This window comes from Varroa jacobsoni, unplaced genomic scaffold (genome assembly GCF_002532875.2).
Source record: "Varroa jacobsoni isolate VJ856 unplaced genomic scaffold, vjacob_1.0 scaffold_1195, whole genome shotgun sequence".
NCBI classification, from domain to species: Eukaryota; Metazoa; Arthropoda; class Arachnida; order Mesostigmata; family Varroidae; genus Varroa; species Varroa jacobsoni.
Genome location: NW_019214097.1, coordinates 150,975 through 173,365, shown reverse-complemented (window position 1 = coordinate 173,365; position 22,391 = coordinate 150,975). Strand labels below are relative to the sequence as shown.

Genomic DNA, 22,391 nt, shown 5'->3' with positions numbered 1-22,391 from the left:
ATATATGGAGATTTAGTATTTATATATGTACATGGACTTTTTATTTTTGACGTATATACATCGAGAAAATTTTTTAGTTACAACAAACCCTTTTTTTTGACTACTTGTAGGATTGACAGTTGATTTACGCCAAGGTCTCGGTTGGGTTCACTTGGGAAGAAGCATGTTAATGGTTTGTGGTGACTCTAACTACCCCTTGCTTGTTCCTGTTATGAGTTTTTAGGGCTACCCTAAGCGGTCCTTGCCATAGTCAACACCACACCTTTACAAATGTTCGTATAGGTCTTTTTAAAGCGTGTGCATATAAGCTTTATACACCCATGGAGTCCAAACGGTTCCAACATAGTTTTTCGCTGTTCTAACCATCAACTACTTTTAGATGCAGCTGCTTTGCTCATTTCTCATTGATTCTCGCCGAATGAATCGATGGAAATTCTCGCCTCGCAAAATCTATGCAGAAGTCATTTTTACGGCGAAGCAAGCTTAAACTCAGCATTATAATTATTATTATTATTATTATAATTATTATTACTATCTGCTGTTTACTAGTTATAATACTACCACGATGGCTACACGTATATGTATCTTAATATTAATAAGTAGAAAAAAATCGTATAACTACGGCTGTTAACTAGTCAAACTCTCATTTCTTGCTTAAGGTCTCATTCAGGCACACGTCTGAGTGTTTTCATTTCTCGAACGAACAAGACATGGTACCACAAATGTACGCATCTTGTGACGTCGCTGTACAAGTTGAAATTGTGTTTCGGTTTGTGTGTTATCACTTACTAGTTACCTTAAACCCCATGACAGAGCACTAGCCATCCGTAATTCTACTTCATAAGCGTGTATGTGTATATCAATAACTCTGCACTATGATTGTTGTTGACACGGCAACGTCACGATATTGGCCGTTTCCAGTCTGTCACGATAGACAATTCTTGTCTCGAAACGACCACTTGTTTCAAGTAGACGCTAAGATGTCCTTAACAATTAAGAACGTGATAACGGTGATTTACTCAAAATGATGTTCTCGCTATGTGGTAACAATAGACTTAATTGCCACTGGAATCTACGAATAATCCATTCGGTCCAAATATAAGCAGTACTTGCTTATAGAAACAAGAAAGTTAAGTTTGCAGTATATGTATAAATGTGCACAGAATTAGGCTGAACTTATGGTGTTTCCCAGATAGTTTGCAGCTAAGTTGATCATGTGTTGAAATATCCATGCGGTTCTATTTGACCGCTTTGCAATGCTTGTCGTACAATTAAATTTATCCTTATTATTATTAGATGGATGTCACGATAGTTGTCGGTGGTGAAACGAAAGCCTGATCCGACTGAACATTGGTACCTTAATCGACCTTCACAGGCAAACACGGTTATTATTGGTGACACTCGCAATTGTCTACCTCACTGATCATCGACAGCGAACACTATAAACCTATGTAAATTTCTACGCCGCGTTTTCTGGGCCACTACAGATGTCCCCGCCTGTTGGGAGACAAGCTAAAGTTGCCAGGTCGGGTCTACCCAATCGTCCTTCACGCATGTAATTAAGTTCGTTGAAAATTCTCTGTGGATAGTCTTTTTCCTTCGTTTACTGCGAGGATTTTTTTCACAAACGTTCAAGATTTTTCGGTCCATTTGCTGAGCATTGCAGGAGCTGGCGATCGATTGTAGCATTCGTTTATGTTCCCCACAGCAGCCGAATGAGACGTGATTTTTTATTCACAGGGTTGATGACGTCTCCGTGTGACTGTCTTGCCTTTGACGCCTGGGGCAACTGTCCCTTCTATGGGCAGCGTCGAACTTCACTCCACCGTCTTCAGCATCTGGGTAGCCATCCTTCAGCTCTGTTAGCATGCGGATTAAATTGTCCAGTCCTGCAGATTGAATTATCGAACGACGGATACAAAACAGACAAAAAAAGTAGTTAGTCTTCGTTGGCCAAACGACAGTCACTGACCTTCGCTTGACTTTAAAAACTGTAACCCTAAAATCGTGCGGGCAACAATAGACGAACAAATATATATAGAGAGGCAGATAGATACGCAGCGCTTTGCTGATTCTCGTTTATATCGTTTACCGCTTATTACGAGCTCACCTAAGAGGTAGCCGGCGTCAGGTCCATGGTGGACCGTGGTGTCGCCTTCATAACCTTCATACGTAGTATGGGCAAAATCGATTAGGCGGACATCAACCAAAGGACCGTGAAGCTCCTGATAACTTTGCCTCGATCTCGGCGGCCACCTCTGCGGACGATCTCTGCCCCGTTCAGAATGATGACCGCTTAGCAATCCCCCACTTGCCGATCCTTGACTCACGGGATGTTCTACGGTTAACAAACCCCCGCTTGAGTGGTGATGGAGTGACGCTAAACCCGGCCGAAGTCTAATACCCCGAAGCAAACGCTGCACCGGACCTCCGCCATGGTGGCCGTGATGACCTCTGGCAGATGACGGCGCCGAATCTAGCGATGAATCCATCGACGAATCGTCCACATCTGTGACACCGCCCGAAGAAGACGCGCAGTCCATAGCCTCGGTGAGCTCCATTTCGAGTTCGTGTTCAGGCCCACTCGTCGCGTTGTCGTCGTGGACGACCTCAACTTCATCGTCATCATCAACTACCTCATGGTCAACATCCACGTGATGTCCGTGGTCGTCGACGTCATCGTCGACATCCTGATCATGGTCGGGATCGTCGTCTTGATCCGAGAGCGTTTCATCCACCTCTTCACATCTGGATGTTCAAGTGACACATGTGGATTTCAAGGGTTTATTATCCGTACATATGTACGCGTAATTTCGTTCAGAAGAAGGATTAACTAATGTTAATGTGGTGGTAAACGATACATTATACATAGTGAATAATAACAATAGGCCGCATACATGTCAGATATATGATTAAATAGACTGACTGTTATTATGAATATTATATCCAAATTGCAATAAACTTCTACACCTATAGCTGTCGAGAGATGCGAAGTGCGCACAATTACAGACATACAAGGAGCCTTACTTAGCTGATTTAGACGATATCAATGCTATATAGAATATTACCCTTCATAGATGATTAGAAGCGACGATGAATAGAAACGGAATGAGTGCTGCCTCTCAATGGCAGTTCTCAGCGCTACCAGCTTGTCAAGGATCAGCTCGATGGCATCGCTACGAAGCGTGTACCCGTTGTGGAAGAAGTGGTATAAACTACGTGCAAAGCCACGTGAATCCAATCGTCTGCCATAGTACTTGTCTTTGCAATAGAACGAGCCGATGTCCGCCTGGTACACCTGTGAAGTCAGGCCATATGAATATCAAGCGACACACAAACTACTGAATATCTCGGTTTGAATTTCTCTACTGCCTTTTGATAAAAGCCTACCTTTTATATGGACTAGATGGAATTATAAGTTTGACTCTTTTAAACACTACAATAACCATAACCTTATATCTAAAATGTACAATTTGAAAAGTTACTTCAGTAGCTAGTACAAAATCTACTCTTCACCGAAATACTGCGACATCAACAAACAGTGATGACCGAAACGTCCTAGTATATATTGGCCCACAACGACAGATACCGTAACGTTCGAAGGGTAGAGTCTGGCGCCGCGACGCAAAATGGTGTCCTTTTTAGTCGTCACTATTACAAGAGGTATCGTTAACATCCTGATTCACAGTGACCGAGCAGAATAAACAAGTAGTACACTCTGTGACATCGTCACGTACGCGGATAAATCCGTAAGGGGCGCTACTATCGGTTAATTAAAAATTGATACAACAAAGGTCCCGTTATTAAATGTATAGCATGCGCACTGAACGGGGAACGCCAAACAGAATCGATCTTGACATCGTTCTCATTTAACCGGTCAGATGCATCAAAAGAACGTAGTTATTACTTCAGCGTCGGAAAAATTAGTACGGCGACCTGACCCGACAACTCGAAGGAAGCCATATGCGCTTTGTTGATGCCGCCGTACAATATTGTCGATTCATACAAGATAGTGAATATCGTTCACCAGAACATATATTTCATCGTTAGGTAATCGATAGCGTACATGGCACATGGTTTACATTCGTCAGAAGAGGGCAAAGACTCAAAATACTGCGGCAAATAGTGAGCCCCTCTTTTTGTTTAACTGTCAATAGATCTAGATAGGTTGTTATGCGAAATAGTCGGCTATTAAGGAAATAAGCAAACCCAAAACCACAGACGCGATCGATAACGACCTGTTCGCAGAATAGACGTCTCAAAGGGAGACCCACCTGCATTCCGCATAACCTGACGCCAAGTTGCGCGGAGGTGCTAGCTGCGCATTTGGCCATTTGTCGGTGTCGCTTCTCTTCTGACGCGTCGTCACCATGCTGACGGGTACCCATCTTTAAGTCCAGAATGCATGGCTTATGGAATCGTGATACGACGTTCTCCAGCAGCAGGAAATATCGATGACGCACCTGTAGTTATTAAACAGTAGTATATATGAGATGATGAATGCTTATGTAGATGGTGCATAATGGCAACATGGGTAAGCTACGTTTTTTAACTGCTTTGAAGTTGGCATTTGTTTTTCTGTAAGTGTAAAGCTGGCGGTACTTTCGTTGCGGAAATTAACGTTGAACTAGTAAGTTAGCAAACGTCACCCGAATAGTTGATTCAATTCGGTAAAAAATTATTAAAACCCTTATCTCTATCTATGCAAGCTTGTGTAAATGAAAAAAAAAGCTGCTCAACAGCTTTATGAACCTTCATTTGAACTTCTTGCATTATAGTTACCTTAACCATTTACTCAACGAAGATCGCACGGTACAGATGATAACGCCAATGCAAGCTAGATACTATTTATCATATGTATTCATCCACGCCTATCCAGTGTGTGGACCCGCCTGTACGAAGCATATCGTAATTTTAGCTTATTTCACAGAATCTCAAATGGTATTTCGCTTCGACAGCTAAGCAGTAAGCAATAAGGAGTGTTGATGACATCACTAAGGAACGCTTAAGTACAAACACTTTCGTCTTCGGTTAAAATGAGCTTGATCCACGTCGTTGTTGCGTGGTCCCCGGTCCCAACTACTGTGAATGACCCCTCGCAACTCAAAAGGGCCCTTTACTGAGCGAGCGGTCGTTCGAAAGGTCCCCTGTTGGCCAGTCTTTGAAGCTACCTTTTTGGAAGTTGACCGCAAGTTACGTGCTTGTTTTTTTTTTTTGAGCGATGTATGAATGCGTAGCTCTGTGAAATTCCCTAACGTTATCTTTCCTATTAACCTGTAGGATACAATACATTTTCCTGCATTCAGCAGGTCTGGAGCAACAAATGACGTTTTTGACTCTTTTGAGATGAATTTCTCTTCCGCTAAATAGAGAAAATGTGCATGATAAATGAACTGAGGAAAACTATCTTTCTCCAGTTAATTAGTTTCCAGTCAAAGAACATAAGTTACTTAGTATAAAATGAGCACCTCGAGTTGGTTGAATTCGATGAGTTGAAAACAGTGTTTAAAAATGCTTGTTTTTATGTTATTTACCGAATCTTCAACACTCTTACGATGTTAAATAAACATCAAAGGCGACAAATTCACCCAATGGGAAAGCATCAAAAGTAATGGACTGTACATAACAGCATTCATTTTTTAAATATACTTTTTCAAGGTCCATGTCACAGATAATATGACGGCGTTAATGTCATCAGTAAGCACATAAAAGTTCTACAGTAATGAGATTTTTATCAGAAATGGTATAAGGCCATTGATCAAAGTTTATTGTTATTAATAGTTATTGATTGTTTGTACTTTAAAAAGATTATTGAATCAAATATGCGCTAAGTATAAACAATTATTGCTTAAATTGTGGCTTAAAAAACTGAATACTTTTTACATGTATATATATATATATATATTATATTAGGCGATTAAAAGCGAATCTGGCGGAAATTCGGTAAGTTGAACTAGCTGGGCAAGAATTAATTCTTAATATGCGTTAAAGGTACGCTTGTTTATGCTTTCACACTTAAACTCTAGCGCTCTATCAGCTCCTGGATAGTCAAATACTTATTATCAGCGTTGTCGTATGTAATAGCTTTGTAGATATCGAAATATGCTTGTACACCAGTTGCCCGTTTTTCTGTAATTACTTTGACTTGGGCCGCAAGAACAAGTGAATTGAAAACAACGTTGGACGTTCCTTTGTTCAAGCTATGAGCTTGAAGCATGGCGACGAGACCTGACGTTGTCTTAATCAGACTGCGTGCTTTCGATCGTATCAACTGTCCATAAGTCTCTCGAGGAACTCGAGATAGCGAGCCGCATTCGGCAAGAATCTCATAGTAGCAAATGTCCATCGTAAATACTACCATCAGCTTACGCCCAGACCTACTTGATACTGCCACCAAACTCGATTGCCTGCTAAAACGACGCCATTGTCTCACCTGGTTTCTTTCCGCCTAACTGTAGAGATTGAACCATGTTTCGTCGATAGCGATTGTATGTTCCAGACAGGCTTTTTTTTTTTATTGATTGAAGTTTTCCAACTTGCACGTGGAATACACCATACGCATTTTTTATTTAGTTTTTATCTTAGCATTTAGATTATAAGTCCGTAGTAGGTTACTTGTGAAATTCGAGTGCCTGACAGAGCCCTTCTCAATTGCAATCATGCGTTTTTGTGCTTCTGGGTCCCGACATCTGATCATCCCCTCGCAGGCCTTTAAGGCTCAATGTTCGTTGTGTAATCGTTTGCACCATTCACGTACTGTGCTTTAACTTACGGCCTGCTTTGAATACGCCCACCAATGTTCGGTGAATTTCTACAGCCGTTTAGAAAATGTTTGTCACTAAGCGTTGATTACTAGAAGTTCTTCGTTCTGAAGTTGAGCAAACTCGAACGAGTTCTCATTCACAAGTTCCTAGTATTTATCAGTCAAGTATCGTCTGCTAATGGCGTGCAGTAAAGTCCACCGGACTTGCTTATAGCATGTAACTAAATGAACGATTTTTCGCCCACAATGGTATAGTTCAGCATCATTGTGGCGTATATGCCAACGCTAGCCACGCTGCGTTGATGAATAAAGGCCATAAGGTGATAACGCGTTGAGGCGAACAGCTAAGCGCGAAGGAACTCGACAGAGCTCCCTTGTGGACTGTGTGATACGCGACTGATTTTCGCCCGTCAAGGTTTCACGCCGAACAATAGAATACAACAATGCCAGTTTTCTTTTAACAATTCAAGAGAGAATTTATATTCGCTATTCATTTATAGGCGAACCGTATTCAGTGCAGTCGCTTGCTCCGTGCTTTACACACTCACCTTGTAATGGATCTCTAACAAATGCATTGTTTGTACCCATACGCAAGCGAGTTGACATAGATTTTTAAGTATTTTGTACCTCGCTGGTCAACTTAATACAGTCAACGCACATTGGCAATGGGTTTTAAAGTAGTAGTTTACATTGCAAAGTAGGACTAATTAAGTAATGCATATTACTTCTGCATCGTTTAACTTATTAGGTATACAATATTCTGTAGCAGTTATAATGTTAGTATTATACGTACAACAGCGGCGCATGGTGAGAACAGCCTAACATCACTGGCATCGTTACTTACATCATAAGTCTTCCGTATATAACGCTGTTCTTACTATGCTACTATCCACTAAGCGAAGTTACGAGGGATCTCTCTCTCAAGTTGCCCTAACTATTTTTCAATCTATGAATCGTGCAAGTTTGGCAGAAATTAGTGCTGCCTTGCTTCACTTCAATGCAGCTTATATGAATCTCTTTTAGCTTCCAAGCAACAATTTCAATGGAACTTATCTAGCGTGTTAAATGCGCGTGTGAATCTGTGTGGTCTAACCTTTCCGTCTTGAACATCAGGTGAAGCATCTTCGTTGTCTCGATGCTTTTCGTATTGTCGCGGATTACCGCTCTTCGTATTATGGGAACTCTGATCTCCCACGTCTGGCACTCCGTTGCCGGCAGGAATACATGTGCAGATCTGCACTCTCAACGATGAACCTGATGGATAAGTTGAATTAGGCGTGAAGTTTTGTTGCTGCTCCTCTTGTTGAGAGTGATGTTCCACTTCATGTGGGTGCAGTAGATGTTTCTGGTGGGTGCAGAGGTGATCTGACGAATGCCGTTTGTTTAACATTGCCGAGGAAGCTGCATTGAAAGCAAGCAAATGACGAGAACGTACCACCATAACATTATATGCACATGTGGTATTGATAGCGTTTATTCGGCGTCTTAAACATGAAACAACTATATACCACCCGATGTAAGTTAGATTAGGGCTTAATGTGGTAAAATGATTGCTAAATTGTTTGTTGCGAAATCTATATACGCGTATACGCTTGCATTGCTTGTCGACCGGTAGCGACACGACGTCACAAAGTCGAGTGGAATGACACCAGTCCCTACTTAAGGTAGAATGTTATTATCGATATTCGGTTATAAGTGAACCTCTTATATTGAGAATGTTTCCCGTTGGAACTATCAATATATCGTCAATAGAGCCACAGTTGTTGATACGGTCTTGGCCTTGAAAGTATATAGCCAAAATGTTACAGAAGCAGGCTGTTCTCATAGCCATATCTCTCCTTTTGGGATTATACAAAAACCGATATCTCGTCTAGACCTAACTAGAGAGTGTCAATGCTTTCTACTCAAGCTGCTAAAGGCGCAGATCTTAAAATTCCCATCCTCGTAACAAGTGCAACCAGGTGCCCGCTTCCATTGCCAGTTAAACCTAACTAATCAGCTAAAACTAGGGGAGCGTTTTTTATCGGCCAGCCAAAACATTGTGACACATTAAACGCAGGCACCTAAACGTGAATTCAACCTTCTCGATAAAACGAGCAAAAAAGTAACTCGTTTTGATATCTGTAACAAGCAAGCGATAAATGCGTTTGACGGTTCCAGTCGATGCATTGCTAGGTAACGTTTACGTGTGCTTTGTAGTTATGTAAGTCATAATACTAAAGAAAGCGATTTCTCGAATGTTGGTGTTTGTTTTCAACATTTTTTTGAGTGTTTTACTTTTTGGCACGCTTTTTGTATTTTATTATCGATAAAATTATCAAATTAATGTTTGTTCTAACGCCCACACTCAAACCTAGAGACAACCTGCTAAAACAACTGCCTGTCGTCTACTACGCAAACTCCAAGCGAGTACACGTGGCAGACGATTTTTTATGCTGATCTGAACACCTAGCCAAACATGATACAGCCAATGGATCGCAGGAAGGCATGACAAGTTCAGGCTCAAAAACTGCCGGTTATCCTGAGCACAAATCCATGATGTTGCGCCTAGGTCAATACGACGCCGAACGAACGCTAAGACTGCAGAAATGGACCACACCCCAACGAGCTGTTGGGGGTTTTGCTGAAATGTTTGTTTGGTTCCTGGACTATTTGCACAAGTTCTACGCCGTCCTGAGAAAAGGACGAAACCGACATTGAAGAACACAACACAGTGCGTGTATAGAGCTAATAGCCACATTTACGTATACGCAGGCACGTCGATACGACTGGTTCAAAGCTTCGTCAAGAGTCTTGAATGAGAAAAGTGTTTCCTTCACCGTGAGGCGAAAACTAACGAAAAAACCGAGTTACGATTACCAACAAAGGGGGGACCATATGCCTACGTCGACGAAAACGACCTAACGTTGCATGTCAATAATTGAATTCTACGAATAAATGTCAAACAAAGAATTGAAATGCCGCAGTTTTGACAAAATGCCAGTATCACAGAAAAAGCCGGGCCTAAGTGCAGCTTTACGTGACTCGACCGTGTCATTGGGGTAACACAGCCATAGCACTGTCAGAATTTGTAGTCGGGCGAACCAAAAAAGGTATGCCTTTTCAATTTTGCCTGAACGGAAAGGCTGTATTTTCTATTTACCCCATCTCTCAACGAAACATTCCCGCAGATGCTCCCTGAGCGAATCAGTGCAAAAAGTCATTTTACTTTTTGCATTCTGTAGTGCAGTCGTGTGTGCCCTGTGGCTGTTATGCTGTGGTTGACGCGTTCTATTCTATATAGAACGTATTATACGAGACATGTCGATCCAGCATAGAATGGTTATAAATCCGAGCATAAATCCGAGGTTTGTATTGGCTACTGCATGAGCTACCGCGGATCAAAATATGGATTCGTTTGCGTTTTATGCGGACATCAAACATACGACTTGTTACTTTGTATGAAAAATACACTGAAAGGCCGCGAATATGGTAAATCGAATATGGATCTGTCAATACTACAATAGAGGATTGCAAGAAATAAAAATCTAGCTATAAGCTTGTTCATGTATTCTAAGAAAGCAATTGGGAGAAGACTGATGCGAAAAGCCCGCGAAACCAGATTCCTATAGCCAGCTAAGCGGAATCCAAGGTACAGCTAAAAAAACATATCTACAACTCCACTCATGCGCGAAAATATTGGCTATCATTCGTCGAACAAAAACAGGCTTTCGAACTAAACTTTTTTCCAACAAAAAAAGCAGCGCCATATACCACCATGCAGATCTCTGCAACGAAGCTTCTTTATCTTATTTGATTGGGCTAGATCTCATATTTATTTTTCGCTAGCGCTATGATTTCAAATCTCATATGGCTGGTACACTATTTAGCAGACGAATTTTTGCCGTCTAATAACGAAAATAGTAGTTATATTATCATTCATTATAACAAGCACTTCGATGATAGGCGGAGTCCTACATCGACGAAACCACTATCACGTAATAGATCTCATATTAGTCCCTCTTGTTCAAGGTTCCTTGTATCAAAGCCCCTCGAATTACGTTCCCGTCACCACCGACAAATATTCAGGAGAACTAAAACCACGAAAAAGATATAAATATTTGTATGAAATATAGGCAGTCCTTGTCATAAAATCTTGGGAAAAAACTAATAATCGGCCAAGGGCTAAACTCTACTATATGATAAGAATGATAAATACTTAATAATAAAACATATATATCTTGATACTTTTGATAGAGGTTTACAAGGCATAAAAATCTAGCGACAGGCTTGTATCTGTACTCTAAGAGGCTAATACTTCGGAAAAGGAGAGAAATTTATACTCACGCCCATGTTTATCAAGGAGATTTTCTTGATTAGAGTTTCGGTGGCTGCTATACCCGTGTGGCAGGGCAGAATCATCCTGCAATGGAGATAAAACCGAGAGGAGCAAACACAAAAAAGGAGATTTCCATAAATCACTTAACGAAGACGTAAATGAAGAGGTGGAATCGCGAATACGACAAACACGGTATACGCCGCATGTTGAGTACAAACTGTCGTTAGTAGCTAAACACACCCGGGGTTCGAGATTAGAACCGATGATCCCTATAATATATGTTGTTTCTTGCGAGTAAACATTTCAGATGTCTTGAATTCAGCATGAATTAATTCGTCTTACCTCCGCCGGTTGGGCATGAACACGTATGACACCTTTGTGCTGTGGCGTGAATGGCCTCAGCTCGCGAGGCATATCGAGGTAAAACTGAAGCTCCCGTTGGATCAATGGCTTACAAAGCGTCGTCCGGTCCAGCAATAACATCTGTGTATGTCCTCCCACCTGAGAACAAGAATGGATCAAATGTTAGGACCAATACATTACATGCAACCCTCTTCTTCGGCCGCCACAGTAAATAAATTTATTATTTGAGAAACTTGAAGCACAGAAGAATTGCCACCACTAGCATTTTATCTACCAACTTTGCAACCCAGTACATTTAGCTATCAAAAGTCGAAAATAAAAATGTTCATCGTTACGGTGATGACAATTTTACTTAGTTAATCTCAGGACACGTCAAGTGGCCTGATCGTACATCCGCTGTAACGCAGTGGTAACATGTTAACGTATTCGTAAGGCGTAGACACAGTTCGTTTCGTGTTAAAAAGAGCCAGGTGCCTAACGGCGTTGAAAATATTTGTTTTAAGATAACTTAGGCTCGAACTCGACCGTAGCCAAATACGGTCCGTTTCATTCGTCCTCGAAGGAAATAGCCACCTGAATAAACCGTGCGTAACGGCAACAATACGAGTGGCAAATATTTATGCATCGTTTTCATTATACGAATCGAGGATTCTTTTAATTTGTGTTTGTTCCCACCTTAATTCAGTGGTACAAGTTGCATCGTTCTCACTTTTCTGGCATTTTTAGTCTTACTTGTTTATATTATTCGTTATTCTACATACGCTTGCTGGTAAGTGCTAGTTCGAAATAGCGTAGAATTGGTTGAACGACAATAGTCGTTGTTACGTTCGAATTAGGCACCATGTCCTTAATCAATGATCCAACTGAGTTGTAAAAATCAAGTTCGGTTCGAACAAACGAAGATCATCGTTCAACTAATTCGGTGACAGAGTGCCTGCTTAGAGGACAAGGCGTAACAAACAAAGTTCTTGCAGGCTGCCAAAAAAGGGACAAATCGGCAACGGGCCAGAATCGAATTTTCGTTACCAGAACTTATGATCTATAAACGATCTTTGGTACGTTACTACTGTTACGCAACTGCTATCGAAAATTCTGGTAACTTCGTGGTCACTAAACCAACTACTAGAATACCAATACATAGAAAGGGTCCAGGTAGATTATACGGTAGTTTCTATTTATGTTACTCTGCTCTAAAACGTTTATGACTAAGCAACTCTCAAATGTATGTCCAAGCGGCCAGTAGAATAAGAAGTTAGATGAATAATTTCTCCGCAGAAAGCAAGTCATACGGCGAACTACGCATATCAGCTAACGCAAACACTTAGGATCGTATGCGGTTACAATAACAAAAATTACGTCTTCCGTCGCTTGTATTAAATCTTTTCAGCTGTATTGACCGTCTAATCAACTCTGATTTTTCCTATAGCTGCAGTATTACGTGTGTGAGACTTTTTAATACTTCTACAGGGAAAAGTAGTATTATTATATCTAGAGGGCTTTTTTTTTGAGGATTCCAAGACCGCTCTTCCTACCAGGCACAGATCGCGCGGGAGAGCATATGTAATCGAACAGCGCATCAAATGGGCCGATAAGTGTCATCAGGGTCTACTATGATGCAAAACTTTACGCCAACAATTGCCGAACGTGTTGGTTCTTTGATGGGGTTGGATATACCTTTACGAGATGTCGCGAAGTATCGGGGATTTACAATTAGGTATTTGAACATAGTCGACCAGGATTCGTTAAGGTCTTCCTATCTGGGCAGTCCGATGTATTATGTTTGTATCCATAGAGGTAACTGATTGTTTATAAGTAGACCTCCCAATAGGCCCAATAAAAAAAATCTAGCAGTGGCCACTAAACTGGGGCGAGATACCAAAAACAATTTTTCGCAGTGATTGCTAAGCGAATGTGCCTCAAGTTTAACAATGTTTAACATCAATACAACAATATTAATAGCAAAAAGTAATTTAATTGTGTTTCAAATAAATGTTGTTCGGTTAAGCATGGATCGAATTTGCCCTTTAGGTACACACCAGTGTAGGAGTGGTAGTCAAAAAATACATTTAAATATATATTCAACACTACCACGCTGTATCGGCATCAGACGGGGAAGTCTAGCCCAATGAAACCAATTTGTTTTTGTTCATTACTGCAATTGTTACTGAAGTGTCTATATCCTCTATGATGATTGCCGAATCGCGAGTCTTTCAGTGGTCAATAGCTACTAGTATAACTGTTCGTTGTTGGAACAAGAATCTGCCACGTGCATACCCGCTGGCGTCGAAGGCCACCGACTTCAAAGTTCGATAAGGCTATTTATTATATAATAGTCCTGCCTAGCCATAAAAACGACAGCCTTATTCGAACGAAGACTCAACGAAATGAAAGGAATATGGAATGAAACGTCTCATAACTACTAAAATTATTAACTGCCACTTGACTAAATGGGATTAGAATTATTGATTTATCGAAATGTTTTTATTGAACAATACAAATTAAAAAATAATATTAAATTAAATTAATTGAAATAAAAAATAAAATTAAAATCCCGTATTCTAGATTACGTCATCTAGTATCTTCTACTGAGAGAGAAATAATAAGACTCTTTTAAATGTCAAAACAAACTACCGCGCGGATTTTTTTCCGCTTAATTTAACGCAAACAGCTCACTCAGAGCGATTCTCTCGGTTATAGGGTAGCTCCGAAAGCTACCTGAAAATTAACTTTTGTCATACAAAAGGAGTTCAATGGTTTTGCCTAATAAAGTGGAAGTCATTAAGTTTATTAACTTAAAATAGCTGTAAGTTGATCGCGCTAATTTTAGTCAAAACGTAGGAACAACATTTACATGAACGAGATTTGCGGTCGTAATTAATCAAAGCGAACAACAGTAGACAGTGAACTAATCAGACTGATATTAAAACAAAATGTGGCAAATAAAGTTTACTTCCATTGCTTTCACCTCTCTAACTAATAATAGTAATTAAAAAAGTTATGCTATTTGAAGACAAGCCCTTTGCATTGAAGGGCTTCATTGAAAACTACTGATCACCCAGAGCCAAAATTAAATCCTAAATCCTACCCAGAACGGTTTAAGTGCCTAAGAGCTATGTTACCGTGAAGCAAAAGTTCAACCTGATTTAACAAAAGAAAAAAAAAATAGTTCTACACATCGCCTTTTGTCTCCAGTAATAGCTTATGATAATAATATCAGTTAAAGAGTCCTGCAGTAATAGTCATGACTTCATGACAACAGCTTTAGAAAATAATGCCAAACGTCGAGAGATTAATGATCCTCGTCGCCAAGTCACTACACCGATAATAACACGATGCTTGACAGAGTCTAGCGGCTCGCCTGATGCCTGACCAGTAACTGACCAACGTCATAGTAAATCATGAAAGAAGTCACTGAACCACAACTGTGTGGTTCATCTCTATTATGCACGTCGCGTAATCACACGAAGGACTTCCATGGACCCGAGGCGATAATAGGCGAACCCGCAGCGTTGCTAACCACAACAGCAGTTATATGACTTCAAAGATCTTGTTGCCAAAGATGCTGTCCGCGCAGATATAGACATACTGCGATACTGTTGATGGCTTGGAGGAAGGCACGGTGACCGCATCGAAAACCCATATTTTCCCATACCGAGCGCTGCGCGTCTTAGCTTTGAGTAGATCTACCGCATCGTTTCAACGACTCGGCCGACGTCAGAGTTATAGCGGCTGAACAGCGGACAACAAAAAACAACGACACGGGGTCCGTCTCAGTAGTAACCATTATAACTCACGTCAGACCAACAGCGAGCCAGAATTATGAACCAGAAGGAAATCTGGACGCTTGGATTGAACAGATGAAATACGCGCAACACACGTCTCGCGGAAAAGATTTGTTCGTTACCGCATTATTCCTATTTACCGCTGCGGCACTTCCAGGTAGCAGGCTGTTTCTGGTCAAGGTTGACTGCGACATAAACGCAAACACCCATACGGTGACACTTTTGGATAATGGGACACTTAGCGGGACCAAATAGGGGTTCTACCCAAGTGGGGGACCTAGCAGGTCGGCAGTAGCTTAAACAGAGAAAATGGCGACACACGATGCGCTGCAAAATTTGAAGTAAGGTGGAGATTGCTTTTTAGGCGAGATGTGGGCCAAATCTTATCGTCACTAACATGGTGCGTTGTTTTTATGCAAGCTTGTTATGTGTAAGCTATCGTGCTTTTAACATGTATTCTAAGTGGAAATCATATTTGAAAATGAAATGTCTTATGAGCTCTTATGAGTGTTAATGATTCAGATGAGTGGCTTAACCTAAATTTGGTACAAGAAAAACGGGGACACTTTTATGCTACCAGTGAGTGCTCTCTGCAGCGTCACATGAGGGTTCCTATAATCAAAGTATAGGAAAATGAAGTGGCGATGGTGAGTTGAGCGAAAAGTTTGCATAGTTGAAATCCCTTGGGAGGTGGGCGCTAGCAATAATTGGTAAACACTAAATTGGTAGATAAAAGACTTTCCTAAACAGCGTAAGTAAAGAAACCAGTGACGTCCATGAATGCTGTAATAATTATTCAATACTTGTGTACGCCTTACGCGAAGGTACGAGGCCATCTCACAAGCTAAGAATAATCAACGTGAAAAGTTGCTAGGATGAGGCAAGATATTCAAAACAATATTGATTATGTATCCTTTATCTCTCTCCTTCCACTTCCCCTGACAAATATCCTTTTGTACAGAATTCCCCTCCAGCTCCCTTTAAAAGTTTCTTGTTTATGTTGACGTCAATTACTTTGAAGCACCATATTGCACTCCGTCAAAGTATGGAATTACGTAGATAAGCACGCCTACCTCATATCTCGCTTGATTTTTGAAATCTACCTTTTTTCGTGCAACGTATAACATATATTGAATAAATAAACCACATGTATGGCGTCATGCTGCCTATTGCCGTCACAGCCAAATTTGGTGTAGCCTTCCAGCTCGGACGCGAGTATTCCAGTTTGGGTAAAAGTCTGTGTTCAACGCGCCGCTAATCGGCACGCCGCGCCATTTGGTGATAGAAATCTGAGAGTTAGTTTTTCGGTAGAAAGGAGACAGGTGAAGTTACACGGACAATGATATTATTGAATAGAGGGGGAAACGGAGCACTTCGTTCATGAGCATGCTCAATGCTGAGACTCTGCAATGGCTTATTGTAGATAGGAATTTCTATGCATAGATGTGGCTCGCTGGTTTTTGCGCATACAGAAAACCACAAGCAACGGTTACTTCATATAACATCAGCCGTATACAATCGTTGGTTTATCGCAATAGTATTGTTGAATATGCCAAGAGTTTCATATGTAATTATATATTAATAATGAGTATTACTTCAGTATATACTTATTGTTTCATTGCTGGTTACATTGGTTCAAGTTGCAAGTAGTCTAGGTGCAGGTAAGAGCCCATTATTTCGCATTGTCTCTACGGTTCTATTAGTATCCACCGTACCTAAAGTCGGCGCCGTCACCATACAATTGTGTGTCAGATGTACACATGTTTCGAAACAGACATCGTTCCTACACCTTCGTTCAGACACCTCTAAGGATTCATTCGCGTCAGTTACGCACTGTCAGTAGATCCACAAGTAAGCCTTTTCAGGCCCAACGCTTTAATAGCTAACTCTCCCCTTCAATTTTGATAGCGCTTTATTTCTGTGATTCGTTGCAAACGCTGACGGTCCATCGAGAACTGTCGGTCGCTTTTTTTTCCAGGCGCCAAACAATAACAACGATATTGAATCTTTTTTTTTTCAGTGCGTGGAGTCATTTCCTCAATAATGACGTAGAAGCCGAAGAGGCACTTCCATCAGTTGACTACGCAGTCTATTATAGTTGAGCATGAGATCGGAATAGTTCAATCATCAGTTAAGAGCCGCCTTCATTTTGGCTAATATCCCAAAAACGTAAGAACAACATAAGATATATATTGTCCTATCGTAGCCCCTATAAAACCTATTATTAGAAAATCCAACTTTTGCGCATTAAGCGATGAAGAAGGTATGTGTGTCTGTTGATTGTACGGTCTGACTCATTCCTATCAGTATCTCAGCGCAAACTTCCGCGGTCCCGGTGTCACGCTCAGTATGATCATAACACGTATCGTCGGGACAATATCTCGCAAGCAGGACCGTTAGTATCCCGGCACCCCACATCAAAGCCCTTGAATTTATTAACGGTCAGCGTCAAAAAAAAATAAAACAAACCAAACAAAGCCGACACCTCAGTTCTAATACCCAACCAAAATCCCGTAGACTACTATAGATTGTCGACCGAGTCAATGCTAATTGTACGGTAATCATTTTGGCAATGTTTCCTTCCCATAAAGCTTAATTGTAGCTTGAATCAGTAGTCTTAAAGTGAATGATTCTCTATTCAATACCAGTCGAGATCAGCGATTATGCGATAGGGCATCAGTGATTATATATCCTATCTAACTATGTCGATAATCGATGTTACTACTAGAAAACGTCGCCCGTTGAGTAGACGTGCGTTTAATATCAGATTATCTTTGCAGTAATTATATATGTGCTCTGTAATCACCATTCCCACTGTATAACATGGTGACCCTCAAAAGGTTGTAATATAGACTTGAGGGTGTGGCTGTCCACAATGAACCTTCCCGATCATTCGTATTTCGAGATAATTCAAGTCCAATCCAATTGAATCGAGAAATTTCCACAGATCGAATCATTAAATTCTACTAGATACTATTCGTACGTTAAAGGAAGCCATAGGCCAGTTCCTTTGGAGCTGTTGGATTGTACTGATCAGAAGCGATATGTTCCAATTAGCTAATAATAATAAATCAGTCACAGATGGCGTAGAGTTTCGTTTTGTCGACATTTTGTTATGCGAATCAGGACAAGTAGGTACGAGACAGTTGATAAAAAGCCGAGGTCACTTTTTATTGGACCCTTGATTTGGTCAAAGCTTCTTGAACATTTAACTAATACCGACAGAACAGATTTGTAGTAAACTTGCATAGTTGTACTTTATCAAATTGCAACTCCCTTCAAAACCCTTAACTCACAAACAAACGTATGATAAACTTAATATAAACCCGACTTTTTTTCTACATAGCTATTATAAACACGTTTATAATAATCAAACAAGTTCGCTCTATTCGGACTTAACGTTTGAGATAATTGGCAAAAATATGGGCGTACCACGTTTCTAGCGTTCAATAATATAAGCCGCAATGTTTTAGGGCCTTTGCAATTATCAAACGTTACATAGGTAGGACTTGCAATAGCCGTTGATGTCAAATCAGTGTTGCTACTGACCTCACTGTATAGTACTAACTATACAAGCGGCATTACAGCACGCTATTATGATTATCGATTTTTGTCAAATGAGAGGTGGAGCAATTGGCTCAGGTGGAGCAATAGGCTCAGGTAGAGCAATGGAACATAAGCTATTGTATTAATGTGTTTTGATAAAAAATTATCAAAACACATTAAATCTTTGAAGAACCGATTAGGAATTCAGTAGAAAAAAAAGATGAACATCATACTAATATATAATAAACTAATAAAATTTTAAACACACTTAGGTAAATAGGATGTTTGCTTATTTCGTGTATATATACGGCTCTATTTAGGATAGACAGGCTCTACACGTTATTCTTCATTTTCCGCTATCTATCAAGCTAACAATTCTGTACGGGTACATTGATAAACGTCTTCGATCGAAGTAAACGCTCCTATTCATATTTAGATATGCTCCGCCTTTTGGTACAAGCACCGAAAATAGGTCGTATCCCCTAATTTTCTCATTTGTATTTCCAACTTCATTATATTATTCTTGCTCATCTTCGAGCGCAATTGTATATACTTTAAATTTGATGTGGAACTTGTTCATATGGAAGCGTCGTTGACACAGAGGACGAGTATCATTCCCTTGCGTCGCAAGGGTCAGACAGGAAAGAACAAATAGATCTCTGTATCTCTCTGTGATACGGTACCCACCTCTGGTGAGTAAAAGGCAAACGATAGTCGATGGCTTCGGTAAGTTCACTCGATTCAGAGTGACCTTATGCATGTTTTCTCCATGCGTACTCCAACTATTCGTAGTGTAAAATCCCTTTTAGTTGATTTCGCTGTTCCCCATATCTTCATTGCTTTAATTCATGCTTTTCTCTACACGTGGGCGCCGGTTCCTCAAAAAGTACTGTAATTGTTGTTCTGTGCACCAAAATAGGCTCATCTGCCAATAGCCATGTTGAATTCATAAAAACAGGCAACCTTATTATCGTGGCAGCATCGCTACCTAGCGACTAATAGTAATATCTTTATCTTACATTAAATCGCTTATACTGTTATATACGCTTATTTAATACGGTACAACAACAACAAGGTGTGTGTGTGCTTCACCTGTCCTCTCAATTCAGCTGACTTATGAAGCAAGACCTGCTAGACCACAGTATCTACGTGATTAGCGTATATTAAAGTACATTACGATCACTATTGCGCGAAAATCTAAATATAGAGCTGACAGAAAAAGGCAAAGTTTGTTTTTTTAAAAAAAAAAAGGTAATCGGAGCGAAGACCTGCCTACAAAGCCGTTTACCGTCACTTTATAGTTTCCCATTTTTCAAGTGCATTAGTTTAATGGGAACAATTTAAGACCCATAAAATTGCTTTACTCACATTTTTCCACGCAGGCATAAACCTATGCCCTGCGCCTACCGGCGCCTTTATTCAGCGATCCAGCACATAACTGCTGTTTCCCTGGAGTTCCATGTCAGCCTCGCAGATACAATTCGCGGACTGCATTTGTCACGAAGGATTATTATTATTACCCCAGCTACCAACGAAGAAGATGTACGGCAACAGTAATTTCATAGAGAATTAGAATGTTTTTAGAGGCGATTTCACTCCCTGACCATCGCCAAACAGCTAATTTATTTGGTCACCATCGCCACAAAGCAGTCGCGGATTATAAGTGAAGGAAAAAGACAGTCTATAAACAGGCGGTGGGGTTCCGTATGTCACAGTGGTGCCCTCATTGCCGTACAAAGCTAGGATGACATGATATGTCGGACTGGTCAGCGCTATGTCTGCACTACTGGGGGGTCGCATGTTTCTGTGGCTATATTAACTGTCATTAGCCGTGATAACGTTATGATATGCCAATCATAGTAAAAGAAGTACAACAATCATAGAAGGAACAACATGGAAAGAAGTCAGCTGAAGGAATAGAGTTCCTTTAGGTGTGATATCATGCATCGGCTATTGAATCCATATAGGATATATGCATGTTTGCACCTATCTGCCTTTAGCAAAAGGTGAATGCGGAATCTTGCTTGCAGCTCATTAAAATAGCCTCTGAGAACATGACACCTATTTTATGTTATCCCTACATATATGTATAATATTATTTTCGTCTTACCTGATGAGTAAACGGGTATAGCATGGTTGTGCTTTTATTGGAGCTGTTCGAATCGGAGTGATGGTGGTGATGGCTATTGAATTGTTGGAGATTATTAAGATGGTGGTTATTTGAATGCCGCGAATGGTAATTGCCGTGATGTTGACCGGCTGCACTGCTGATGTGGTTGTTGTGAAGGCCGCCGTTGTTGTGATGATTACTATGATGATTGTTATGAGAAGATCTTACCACGGAATTATTGGTCGTTTGGGCGTCGAGCGCCCGGACTGACCCAACGAACACCATAACCGATTCAGCAGGTTCAGACGAAGTCCCTGTTTGACCACCGCCGCTGCTCCCGATTTTGCCAACGAGTTTGCCAACGAGTTTCTTGCCACCGATTTTTTTGCCCTCACTGACTTCAGCGCCCCCGCTGGCGTCACTATGTCGGCAACGTTCAATAACCGATTGCTGCTCGTCGCTGTGAGAATCAATTGATTCCGCCGAACAGCTCGTACTTCGTCCACAACTACAGCAGGCGGTTCCAGAGATTGAACTGATGGCAGTTAACGTATTTCTACAACGACCTATAGACGACGGCGCTGCGGATACCGTTGAACGAAAGTCACCGGGAGAAGACCGTTTCGCCAACAAAGTGTCACCGTTTTTTCTGTTGTGATTGGTGATTGGTGGCTCGCAAACGCCGCAGGCGCAACACCGATAACCTCGGCAATAGGCACAAGACGTATAGAAACAACAATTGCTGCTCCCGGCGCTGGGCGACGAAGCTGACCTTTCGCGCTGACAGCCTTTTGCGGTGACCTGGCTATTACGAACAGTGGACGACGCAGAGTCCGTCCCTGATATCGAATCGTTTTCGTTGTCCTCTGGTACTTCCTGTTCGCTTGTAGGTTCGTTGTCGAATCGGTCCGGCAAGATATGCGCGTCAAGTAACCCTCCTTCAGCTAGGTCTACTGATGACCTTTGCAGAACGCCCTTCGAGCGATTGATAGTAAACGGAGATTGGTACTGATACTCGAGTGCGCGGGAGATGCCAAACGACTGGGAACGTCGAAGTTGATCTAGGTATCGCTGCTGTTGCTGATGAGGTAACTCTTGCAGCCGTTGTTGGACTTGGCAATTTGGGAATTTCGAATCACGTTGCTGTTGTTGGAGTTGGCAATTTAAGGGTTTCAAATCACGTTGCTGTTGTTGGAAGAGCTCGCAAGAAGCGGAACGTAAAGGCAGAACGTGATGGTCGGGAATTACTGACGCGTGCTGGCAGCGTCCTTGAGCTATGGATTGTTGGTGGATCTGACGGATTTGATATTTCTCTAACTGACGATGCAGCTGTTGATGGTGCGTTGATGCTTGATGCTGTTGGTGATGTGATTGAGGCTGGTGTTGCTGCTGCGAACGGCCAGGCGAAATCCCAGTTCCGGACCTCGCCGAAACCCCTTCTGCCCCTAGCGCCGCACCGCCACACTCGCTCGCCAGGGGGCGCTGGAGGGTCCCCAGTCCGCCGGCCGG

At 41.3% G+C, this 22,391-nt stretch overlaps 1 protein-coding gene across 1 annotated transcript; it reads right to left on the bottom strand.

The window, feature by feature from the left end:
* Positions 1–11: 11 nt before the first annotated feature.
* On the bottom strand, positions 12–22,391 carry Ip6k (Inositol hexakisphosphate kinase). Its single transcript, XM_022845794.2, has 8 exons — positions 20,883–22,391; positions 11,424–11,582; positions 11,090–11,165; positions 7,857–8,164; positions 4,275–4,463; positions 3,069–3,298; positions 2,111–2,748; positions 12–1,889 (listed from the first exon to the last, which is right to left on the bottom strand). Exons 1-8 carry the CDS (start codon positions 21,165–21,167, stop codon positions 1,735–1,737), a joined length of 2,040 nt encoding a protein of 679 aa, XP_022701529.1. The 5' UTR covers positions 21,168–22,391; the 3' UTR covers positions 12–1,734.